This window comes from Macrobrachium nipponense, chromosome 44 (genome assembly GCF_015104395.2).
Source record: "Macrobrachium nipponense isolate FS-2020 chromosome 44, ASM1510439v2, whole genome shotgun sequence".
NCBI classification, from domain to species: domain Eukaryota; kingdom Metazoa; phylum Arthropoda; class Malacostraca; order Decapoda; family Palaemonidae; genus Macrobrachium; species Macrobrachium nipponense.
The window spans coordinates 19776207-19788537 of record NC_087221.1 but is presented as its reverse complement, the minus strand read 5'-3'; the positions used below and the strand labels follow the sequence as shown (position 1 = coordinate 19788537).

At 38.9% G+C, this 12331-nt stretch overlaps 1 protein-coding gene across 7 annotated transcripts in view; it reads left to right on the top strand.

The window, feature by feature from the left end:
* Positions 1 to 12331, top strand: part of LOC135204061 (uncharacterized) — a 171673-nt gene that overhangs the window by 144754 nt on the left and 14588 nt on the right. For all 7 annotated transcript variants that reach the window (XM_064234031.1, XM_064234032.1, XM_064234036.1 and 4 more), the window contains 3 exons: positions 7468 to 7713; positions 8386 to 8589; positions 9362 to 9579. In XM_064234031.1, the coding sequence (XP_064090101.1) occupies positions 7468 to 7713; positions 8386 to 8589; positions 9362 to 9579 (668 nt within the window). The remainder of the gene's footprint in view (positions 1 to 7467; positions 7714 to 8385; positions 8590 to 9361; positions 9580 to 12331) is intronic.

Genomic DNA, 12331 nt, shown 5'->3' with positions numbered 1-12331 from the left:
ATCGAATGAATGTAATTACTATCCGATTTACGAACATGATCCTAGACACACTCTTGTTATATCCAGGTTCAGACTTTGGGCAAAGAACTCGAAGCCGAACATAATTCGTTCCCATTGGAACGAACTAAGAATGTGAACTGTGAAGTAATGTCGTTTCTGTCTCCCTGCGGACGGATCATATTCATAGTGTATCGGTGCTTCGAGATTCTCATCCGAACACTGGTTCGTTCCAATGAACTAAAGTGTTGAAATGGCCGAACATCGCCTCGTTATATTGTTCCGGTTCAGATACGCTAATGATGAACACAGAAAGCTCTGGAGTATGAAGAATAAAGGCGACGGGTTCCTATTTTATGAATGTGATAAATATACACCTATGAAGGAAGGAGAGAGAGAGAGAGAGAGAGAGAGAGAGAGAGAGAGAGAGAGAGAGAGAGAGAGAGAGGAGATAATAGGCCATTTGCTCCTTCCCGGCATACATAATGGTCTCATTAGGACAAAATAGGGATGAGTGGGTGATAACGGCGAACGCGGGTTTTGGAGAACTTCAATACTATGATAGTAATAATAGCTGATTCAGCAGCGTTAATTTTGTACAGGACTTCCTCAAGTCTCCTTACTGTTGATTTTTCAGTATTGCTGAGATTGGAAAGTAATGTGCCAATGGAGGACATGTCAAAAACGGTGGATTCAAGGGACAATTATTATTCTGCATGAGAAAGACATCATTCTTCTCTCTCTCTCTCTCTCTCTCTCTCTCTCTCTCTCTCTCTCTCTCTCTCTCTCTCTTCATATTTCTTGCTCTTTCTTATTTTCTCGCAGCGTTTCGATTCAGGCTCTGCTGATCATCTTCCAGGCTTTAGAGACATCTTTGGAACCACGTTTTCTTCCAAGGCGTTGATTCATCTGCATTGTATTTGTGGATTGTGGGTGAGGTACTATTTGGGCTGTTGGAGAACCCTCTCCTGGTCTTGTGGGTTTCTCTGGAAGGTTGCTTTCACTGGCCTCATCTCCTGAAAAGTAAAAAGGGGGCGGGACTCATAAGAGGCAGTGAAGGTTTTGCTGAAGAGCAGGAAAGGAAGGAGAACCTCACGAGAGGTACCCTTCTGGAGCAGTGCCATCAGTTCACCTCATACGGTGCACTGTAGGCATTACTTGAGGTTCTCTTTAGGGCGTCCCTTCAGCCCCTAGCTATTACCCATTCCCTTTACTGTACATCCGTTCATATTATCTTTTTTCCATCTTACTTTCCACCCTCTCCTAACAATTGTTTCATAATGGAACTGCGAGGTTTTTCTCCTCTTACACCTTTTAAATCTCCTTTATTCTGAATTTCCCTTTCAGCATTGAACGACCTCATAGGTATATTCCAATTGCAATTCCGAAAGGGCTGAAATGGAAAGAGAACCTCACGGGAGAAGATCCTCCATTAGAACCCTAGGAGGGGTCATCCCCCATCGTCCTCCTTTACCATGACAGGAAAAGGAAACTAAAAATCCTGGAGGAGGGGGTGGGGGGAAGAGTGAGGAGAGCCCACCCTTTCCTAAAGAATAGGAAAAGAAAGAAAAATACCTCACTGCATTCTTTCCCGCCCACTCCTCCTGATATGGGTTAGTGAAGTTGGTCTTCACTTTGACAGAAGTGTCGACAAAGGGAATTCTTTTAAGAGAGTCTTTCGTTTCCTCTCGCGCCCTATCTGGAGGTAGGTTCGAGGAACCTTATCGGAGGTCGACTCGACCGTTGTTGAGGACTTCGATTGGCCCTGGGGCGACTGTCGTCAGAGGTTCTTTCGGGAGATCCATGATTGGGTCACATGTTAATCCCAGGGTTGGGTTTAAATTGATTAATACAAGTCAAATCGTTTCAATCTGCCAATACAATAACACAGTTAAACATTTTTGCTCTGGTGTCATTTATCTATTTATTTACTTTTTCAAAGTAGATGAATTACCGGCAAATTTAAAACTTCCAATTTTGGAAGACGTCCCTACTTGCCTTCTTCAAATCGGCAGATCCGGTCAAACATTTGTATCCACTGAACTTGTAAACAGTGAAAACCACAAATAGATAAATAAACATATAAATAAGTAAATAAATCTCTAGAACGAGACTTGGCGTTCTTACAACATATGAGGTTCCCGGGTATCTTAAGTGAGAGATAGCAGATGGTGGCTGGCGAAAGTCGACCCGGAATATAGTTTATGAAAAATCCTGTCACTCGCTTTACAAATTCAAAAGGGACCGAAGGAAGCTGGTTTTTCATCGTGTTTTATAGATCGAACGTCAAGGAGAGCAGTTTGGGAAAGGAGAAAGACGAAGGCAAGTATAGAAATACAAGAAACAAAAATTAAAAAGATTCTTTTCGTCAATTCTGTTTCGTGAAATTCAAAAATTAAGTTATATATTTATTATTTATTATAATATATTAATATCTATATCTATATATTATATATATATATATATATATAATTATAATTAATATATATATGTGTGTGTGTGTGTGTGTGTGTGTGTGTGTGTGTGTATCTTGCAGGATGACAGGCTATAGGATTAGCAATTGGTTATTATTTTCCAACCTGCTTTTGAGAGAAATAAGTTTAAACAAGTCGGATAGTGGAACCTGTTTATTTTCATCATGTGAAGTGGCCGCGTTCATTATCCTGGGTAAATTTTCCTATCGAACGTTATTCTGCTTCCCACATATATGACTGTAATATAAATTGCCTTGGACTACTGCTCAACAGGAAACTAATTACGAGGTCAGGCATATTTGATCAAACACCATGAGTGAAATATATTTTCATCTTGAGATATATTTTCATCTTTACATTATATTTGTAAGTTTGGCTTCCAATTCATAGTAGGTTTCAACATTTACTCTTTAGCCTCGTGTATTTTTTTTTCAAACCAGACTGTGATGACCTACAGTCATCAAGATACCAGGAATATACTTCATTATTTAGACAGACAAGGGTACAGTGAAACTGAACGGAACGTTATTGTATCGTTCTGTCCTTTCTGGGGATTCGAACTCGATCTCTCTCCCCAGTGAGGCAAGCGCAATAAAGCTGTTTATATGGCTTATCTTAATTGGGCGAATAAAACCAGTAGCCAACCTTCTCTTTCCAGCTTCACCCCCGCCAAGATGTACGTCTCATAATGCTTAGTCATGTAGCTTCACATTTCTGAGCCTCGTATAAATAAATGAATGATTGAATAAATATTTATTTATTTGGATGACTCTGCATCCTCTGAACACTGTTCGTATCTTCAAATCTGCTTCTGTTTCGTATTCCTCCATAAAAGCTTACATTTCGAACCTACGAGTCATTCTAAGAAAACTCTTTCATATCAGGACTGCTTTTTCACATTCGCTGTTGACAACTGTTCTATCTCTTCCTGTCTATCGATCTGTCATCTTGTCTCTCTGCTTCTCCTCTTCTAATAATAAAATTCTCTCTCTCTCTCTCTCTCTCTCTCTGAGTGTGTGTGTGTGTTGAAGTTAAAATCGAACGAATCACGGGAGTTTGTCGTATGTGCTCACCGGTGCTCACAGAAAGTCAAATAGGATTTCATTAAGCCATTTTTAACCAATTCTACTTCGTCCTCACGAAAAATATACTCGGGTTTAATGAGTTTTCAGCAAATTCCAGTGTGTGATCAAGAATTACAAACATGCTTTCATGTGACCAGCTTTCAGTCGATTCTGCTCCCTATAAAATTCTTACGATATTTTTCAAATAAAAGTGGAGAGACACTCGAATTAAAGGTTCTAACGTTCCATGAATGGATAACAAAATGCTGCAGAAATATTATATCTTTTATTCAAGCCTTCCTTTTGTTTGTCCATGAATACCCTCAGATTGTGCTCGTTCCTGTGCGGACAAAAGTGGGGAAATTAATAGCGAGGAAACGTTCAGCTTTTTCCTATTTTAAGAGGACGTGTTTTTAGTTCGCGTTCCCGGAGAAGTAAAACGTTTGGATTCATTCCAAAGTTACCTTTTATTCAACGTCTTTAAATCACGCGATTACTCTATCCATCTGCTCGTCTATCCCTACACGCATGCGCCTGCGCGTATACGTTCTGCAAAGCGAAAAGCCAGAGTTCAGTCCCACAGAAGGATTACTACTTTTGGCACTTTCTTGATCGAACCAATTGAGCCCCTGTTGATCAATTCATTGAATTTTGTACCTAGTCGTTAGCTGAATGTGGGGAGTCGCAAGTAGGGCGAGAAAGGGCGTGGTGATATCAACCGTATCACGAAAGAATGTCTGAAAACATAAATTTAGAATTAACTTATATTTCTTCCTCGATTCTTTCGTTTATTCGGAAGGTTCACCTATTTTCATCTTTGAAATTCATAAAGTTGATGAAAGATGCCTTCAACTTCAACGTTTCGATAATGGTCTGGATTTTGGGGCTGACGGTAAATACCTGCAGCAGATGCCAGTGAAACTTTTATCTTGCTTTTGATTGGCTGAGGTATTACGCCCGCATAAGCTTGGGGCAATCGTGATATAGCTGAGGCTATTTTCCATCAGATAATGAAAAAGTATTAATATACTAATAATGTTTGATATATACATATATATGCATTTTTTTTTTTTGCTTTCAGAAGTAAATGCTTAACCCCAAGTCGTTTTGAAATGATAAAAGGATAATACCAAACCACTTACTATTTGGTAAAATCTCGAGTAACTGACATAAAAGATGAGGTTTTTATTCTATAATGGAAACCAGATATTTGGGTATAAAATCCAAACCTGAACAAAAACGGAGTCACATCAGAGCTTATAAAACAAAAAAATCAAGCAAACTAAAGGGCAATGCATTTTTGTATCCGAGCTTCTTCTCATAAAGCATCTTTGAACTCAGCTGTTGTTATGTCCTGCCGAAGTTTCTTTCATTCCTAGGAATGGAAATGCCACGACGGCTACCTGGAATTGCCACTTGGCATTCCACCTGGCTTTCTCTGTTGTTGCAGACAATGCTCCGATCACCTTTTGACTTATTTGGAATCCTCTTGTTTTGCCTGAGGAAGGGAAACAGGCGCGCAAACACCAAAAGCGCTTTTATTGTTCGATGCACCCCATTCGACTCCTCTTCTAAAAGCCAGGGGTACAGCTCCCAAAGCCTGGAAGCTTCTTGTCTTGTGCGGCTGGAGTCCATTTTTCCACGAAGCTGGACGCCTAATTCAGATGAGTGATTTATGGCTGCCGATGATGATAATGAGAAATTAATCCGCCTTCCGAAAGCTCTCACTGTTTTGTAACTTTCTTAGCGAATTAGGACTTAAACATGACTGCAGTGTTAACCCCCATCTTATCATTGTCCCATTATAGTATTAATACGAAAATATATGATTAAGTATTGTTATTATTAATGATAATGTGTATCTATATCCACAAAACAGAGGACATAAATTTAAGAATATGAACGGTTAGAAAAATCTGAATCATTTGTTTATGAAAACTGGGTGCCGAAACTATATACTATACTAATTTACTCTGTTAAATTAGAAGTACTATAATCATATGTGAAAGATGCATCTAGCCTGATACGTAAATGAAATGAAAACTTGTGTTAGAATACAATTTCCATACATAACCACATAGACTTTTTCGTACAGTAGGTCATGCGAGGTTATTGTGTTTCAAATATTCGGTAAGAGGCATAAAAAAATTCATCCAAACAAGGGCAGCACATGTGCAAATATAGGCAAACACACGTATTCTGGCTGTACAAGCCAAACAATATTCCCCAGTTTAGAGTCTATTGTTTGAGTTGCATCGATTTGCATATTCAGTAAAATTTGTCATCGCTTTCTGTTTTTCCAGTTTTATTTCGTGCTGACAAGAAACGCCAGTGGATTTGATATACCAAATATAAGCAACTAGCCTGCCTAATCCATAAGAAATTACATCGATATCTAAACAATTATGCAAATACATCGTTTATAATGCATCACTCGCAACAGGTTACTCAACATTGTCTTGTTAAAACTAGATTTTATAACACTCAACCTACAAAGGGGAAATTGATGTATAGAGATGCGCCGTATCTTATGCGGTGGAATCTTTTGATTAACAGGTAAACGAATTTAGAGTTTTTAAACAGAAGAAATTGAGGTTCGTACCTTCTGCGATCAAACTCTAGGCATCTACTCCTGAATAATATTTCCTCTAGACTTCAGTGAGATAAGGCAAAATATTGGTCACCTCTTCTGAAGAACCGATATTATTGAAGATGCTATCTTGATTTTGATTGGCCATTGCAACTCAATTGTAATCGATGGCGTATGTTGAGCATGAGCGTTCGTCAGCCATGATTAGCACTATTTCGTCGTTACGTCGGCCTTTTTATTAAAAGAAAAAAAAAAAACTAGCGATTCAAGCAAACAAACCAAGTGACCAAAACACGAACGGACGAAAATGAAACTAGAGAGCAAAACAAGACATGTCTCTTTAGGAGTTATGAAAAGAATCCTCCCTTTTCCCACTTGCAAGAAGAGCTGAGGATAAGCTTCTCCCGAGAGACTTTTCAAAGACTATAAAAGGCGATTTACTTCTTCTTCTTTTTCTTCTTCTTCTCTTCTTCTTCTTCTCGCATTTCTCGACGAAATATTAAACCACCTCCAGCCGTCTCCTTTATTTCGGAAAGAAAAACGCTTCTGTTTTTCTTCCAGCTTCCGGACATTAATTAGGCAAGAATATTTGTCCCCAGGGAGACATTTCGCTGGAGAATACTTGAGCGAGGAGATACGTCGGTAATCTTTACGATGAGCGAATATTTATGCTAATGATATAGCTTTCATGACAGCCATTGGACTGTGAACTTGCAAACCAAAGACTATGGATTATACTTTAATCAGTTCGTGTCGAAATAGCCGAGGAAATAATAGAAAGTAAAAAGATTTAATGTTTGTGTATAAACATGTTAGCCTATGTCAAATTATCAATCTTTGTTTTATTTGATTTGATACCATATTCTCTTTAAGTCAATGGCCCCTATGGACTGGTTCCATAGGGCTCTATATTCCCCCCTTTTTTTATAGAAACTTATAGGCCCTCTATTCCTTGAAGCATAATTACTAATTAATGGACTTTTAAGCTGATTCCTTACGTAGGTTTGCATTTTTATAATGATAATAGAATTAATCACTGGAATAATCTATACCGATAATCTGCTTGTTTGCACATACGACAATTAATTTGCTGACATTAAATCTATGGAGAGGCGAAAAGTTTAATGGTATTTTCTTTACTTGTTTTATCCACAGGTTTATGGCAAGTTCCTCGTGTCTTGCTAGTTCTTAACAAGTATTGATGATATCATAATGAGAGAGAGAGAGAGAGAGAGAGAGAGAGTTATAGGAGTCGAAACAGCCTTCCATTTCTGGAGGAAGCATAACGTTGACGCAAATGTGTTCATTGATGCCGTGTCCTCATGTGTCTGTCTGTCTCCAGGTGAAATGTCCCACCTGCACGCGGGTGACGGAGGCGAAGTCTGCGGACAAGTTACCTGACAACACCCAGCTGTGTACGATCCTTCTCAACATGTCCTCCCTCAATCTGCACGAAGCAGGAATTACGCCCAACCGGGACAACTGCCCAGCCCACTCCGCCAGGATCAACTTCTGGTGCGACACCTGCAGGATGCCCCTCTGTCGCGACTGCACCGTGTTGGCCCATAGGGAGTCCCAGGGGCATAAGGTAGGAATCCCCATCTTAATCGATGTGGAAAATATGTGATAATATATAAACGAGTACCCTATAGCTCGGCTGTTTTTTTAGGATTTCCACAAAGTGAATGCCCCCGTGCAACCCCTTTCGTTCATTTTACTGTGCTTCCTTTCATATTCTCTTTCTTCCATCTTACTTTCCACCCTCTCCTAACAATTGCTTCATAGTGCAATTGCGAGATTTTCCTCCTGTTACACCTTTCATCCCTTTTACTCTCAGTTTCCCTTTCAGCGCTGAATGTCCTCATAGATCCCAGTGCTTGGTCTTTGGCCGAATTCCATGTTCAATTCAATTCCACAAAATGAATGCGGCCTCTAAAATGTTAAGTTTCCCTTAGATCATCCTGAAGTGGCAAAATGTTCACTAATAAACATGATTTGATTATTGAAATGTGGCTATACAGTCAAGCACTGGGGCTATTGCAGCCTTTCAACTCTCAAGACGGTGAAAAGAGAAAGTTGGAGCGGTTGGACATAAAGATGGAAGGAAGTGGGAATGGGTGCAGCTAGGGGACGAGGGGACGCTGCAAACAACCTTTAGTAATGCGTACAGTGCATCATGTGATGTGCACTGACGGTACTAACCCCATTCGGGGTTTTGATAACCATGACGTTGTATAATTTGAGGTGATTCTCTCGCCAGGTGCGTGATCACGACCAAGCCGTGGCTGTTTTGCGAGCAGAGGTGAGGTCTTCCGTGAACGAGGCTCGTAGTCTCCTTCAGGAGACAAGGAGGCTGAGGCATGACCAGAGGAAGTACCTTCTCAGGCAGCTGGATGCCGCCAGAGCATACGAGAAGCAGTTGAAGGCCGACTTGAAGAGCCTCGACAGCGATAAGAAGGACGAGGTAAGGAACGGTGCAGTTCAGAGCTGGTCCAGCGTTGTCGTGACTAGGCGAATGCTTTACCAGTACTGAAGTTTAAAGATGCCATTACTCTTCAAATACTCTGTGAGGGTTTACTCAAGGACACACCTTTTTATATACACTAATCCATTTTTTGTACCGGAGTTAACACGAATTCAATTATTTCTTTTCGTCAAAGTTAATTTGTTATTATGTAACTGTAATGACAAGAAAAAGATTAAACTAGATTATCAACAAGAGAAGTTCCATTTCTCATCAAAATCCAGTATGATCTTTGCCATAATATCATTCATAATAAATGCCACTGCTTTTGCCTGTCAAATTCTATTACATTTAGTCTCGACGGGAGACCTTTGAACGCCTTAAGTATATCTTAGTTTTACCAGACCACGGAGGCGATTAACAGCTCTCCTAGGGCTGGCCCGAAGGATTAGATATTTTACGTGGCTAGGAACCAATTGGTTACCTAGCAACGGGACATACAGCTTATAGTGGGATCCGAACCACATTATATCTAGAAATGAATTTCTATCACCAGAAATGAATTCATCTGATTCTACTATGTTGGGAGAGTGGGGAATCGAACTTTGAACGGCTTACATTTAGAACGCAACCAAGGTATAAAAGCAAAACCTTACAGAACTATTCCTTCCAAAACGGTATCTATTTACCTTCACTTATCCCATTACCGTCACTTTTTGCTATAAAGAGAACTTGTGAGACCATTCCTCAATGACATCTCCATTCTTCCCAGGCTCGGGGCTTAGACCGCATTGAGCACGAGTGTGAGCAGGAGACCTCCCTGGTGGGACTGCACGAGAGCACCCAGAGGGCGGGGTCCATCGTGGCCAGGCTGGCCCAGGACTTGGCCACAGCCAAAGCCGTCCTCGCCGACTCCTTCTTGACTTTGGGAAAGCTCAACAGGTCACAGGATGACCTCGACGCCATTGATATCAAATCAGCTGCCAGCGGGTAAGACCTTCATTCATTTTAATTGGTCTTGGCCTCACGTTGCCGTTTGTTAATTCTGATTTTAGTCTTTTTTTATTTTATCGTTTCATTTTATGATCATTTTTTGCGGTAGGAAAACCTTTTGTCGAGCTTATTGCTTTATAGAAAATTGACTTGATAGAAATTCTTATTCGAGTATATAACATTTTCTTATTCTCTGTTTGTCTATCTCTCTGTCTTGTTTCCTCTCACTCTCTATGTTATCTATTGAAGGAGAATATTCTCAGTGCCTGTCTTTACAAAGACGAAGAAACTTTATACAAATATTTATATAGATACACACATATTCTGTATATAATTACACACATATATACATATATATATCTGTGTATGTATGAGTATTTGTTTTAAATGAGAAAATCCATTAGTTTTTGCGTTATTCAATACGTTCTTTTTTTCTCTTCAGGTATTTAAAAGTAATAACGAAATACGCATAAAATTATTAGAGGAGGGAAACGGCATGCTACCTTAAGCAACCTGTGTCCGCGAAGTCTGAAATTGCAAGCAGGTTCCCGTGAAGTTTTCTCGTTTGCATAAACAGGAAATAAAAAAAACTCTAAACGTTGTAATGCAAAGCATAAATTGCAGCCATAAAAGTTCAGCCATTTTGGACTTCCAATCAGTGTAGTAGCGTTCTCGCTGGTAAAGTGGGTATAAAAAGTCTGTTATGAAATTTGCTATTTCACCAACGTTATATCATGACACCATTTCGAACTTTTCAGTCGCATTCTTGTAAAAGAAGACTTGCTGAATGTTGCTGCATAATGTGTGATTCGAATATTGCTTCGATGCTTTTAAAGGATAATTTCTTACTGTAGTTGATGCTTGTTAAGGAAGCGGCGGGGAATATTACTGCAATAACCCATCATTCAAATATTACTCTGGTGCTTATATGTAATTACTTTGTGTTGAGGTTAATTTATGTATTATTGCATAACGTAATATATTCATTACTTTGGTGCTTTTGTCTGATACCATTGTATTATGAGTGTTAAAGAGTCTGCACTGAATATTGCTACTTTGACAATTATAGATGAAATTTAGATATTACTACGCTATTTTATATAACATCGTGGTATCGCTGCTGTGTGTTAAAAGACCGAGCAAAATATCACGAAATGAAAAGCAGTTTAGATAATTATTAATTACTTAACAAGATAGTATCAATTTCAGCTATATCCTTAGGCCACAGTGGACATCCTTTAATGAAATATTGCGCCACAAGGGATGTATAATTGTCAAACATATGTCATCTTGTATGAGATGTAATACCGTATCGTACCGACGTTTTATTTTTCTCGTCCAACAACTAACAAAACAAATGCGACTGAAACTGTTACTCGTAACATAAAGGGTATTTAGGCTACTTCAAACTTGTTTTAAAGTGCTCAAACATTTCCTCTGCTCGAATCACACCAAAAAAGAAAGGTTTTGTAGACGTTGAGCGTTTTATTTACTCCACTTATTTTGGCTTGATATTAACCATTTCTTTTCTGTCCTTAAATGTAATTGTTACGTTATGTTAGAGGTGTTCCGTCTTTTGTTTCCCACCTCGAGTCTACTGAATACAAGACAAATCTCAAACTCAGTAATGACCCCTTACCTCTTTCTTTCTCTCTGGTGCTATTGGATAAAATTAACCACTCACAAACTAATTTCCATCTGTCGCTCAGTGACATCGTTGTCTCTTTTTCTACAGGTATGTTTTCAGCCATTGTTTTTCTCTGTCGCGAACTTCTGATTTTGTGATGCCAGATTGATCAAATTATTCAGTCAAAACACTTATCCCTCCGTTGCATGCGGCATCACTGACTTTTTTTTCACTTGCAGTTGTTCAGCCATTTTTACTCTTTGTCACATTAATGCTGTGACACCACGTGAATAAAACAAATATTTAAAAACTAAACTCCCAACCTATCTATTCTCTGCTTTAAGGGAAACCCTTATTTCATTTCTACTGATATGTATTAACGATTTTCTATAGTTTTAACACCAGTCATGCAACCTTTTCTAACCTATTATTTTTCAGTTTTCGGTCTGCATTTACCAAGCTCAGGAAATCACGTTCATCCCCTTTCGTTTTCCCTGACTTTTTTTTTAAAAGGCGAGTATATATCTTTTTCCTCTTCGCAAATGATAGAAAACCTCCGACGTGGATGAGTAATTCAACACCACCCACTCAAACTCAAAAGGTCCTTTATCATTTCCAGACCTCTGTGCAAATGTAATGACTTGTTGGCAGATATGAAGTCCACATATGGTCAAAGTGTCGTCAGAATCCACTCACATCCTTATGTATAATCCTGCCAACAAATACACAAGCGGAACGAAGCAAACATTTCCCCTTGTGGGTACTCACCAGTAGGGATTCACGCAGATGATATCCAGGGTTGCAAATTTTATGAAACCATAAAATAATATCTCATTAAGAGGTTCTTCACCTACAATTAATACCGGTGCTACCTTACAAATGCTCATGAAAAATGTTAATTTAATACACATATTCTGGTAAGACCATTTTCTTTATTACAAAAAATTTGGATGTTCCACTTATTCGTTGACAACACAAGCATTATATAAGAGACAGATGATGGAACTCGCCTCCTTAGGTGTATATCATTTGATTTTAAATTATTATGAGTTTTATATATTTATTTTTTCTGATTTCGTGATGTAAAAAAGAATGATGCCCCATTGTGAGGATTACTATAAC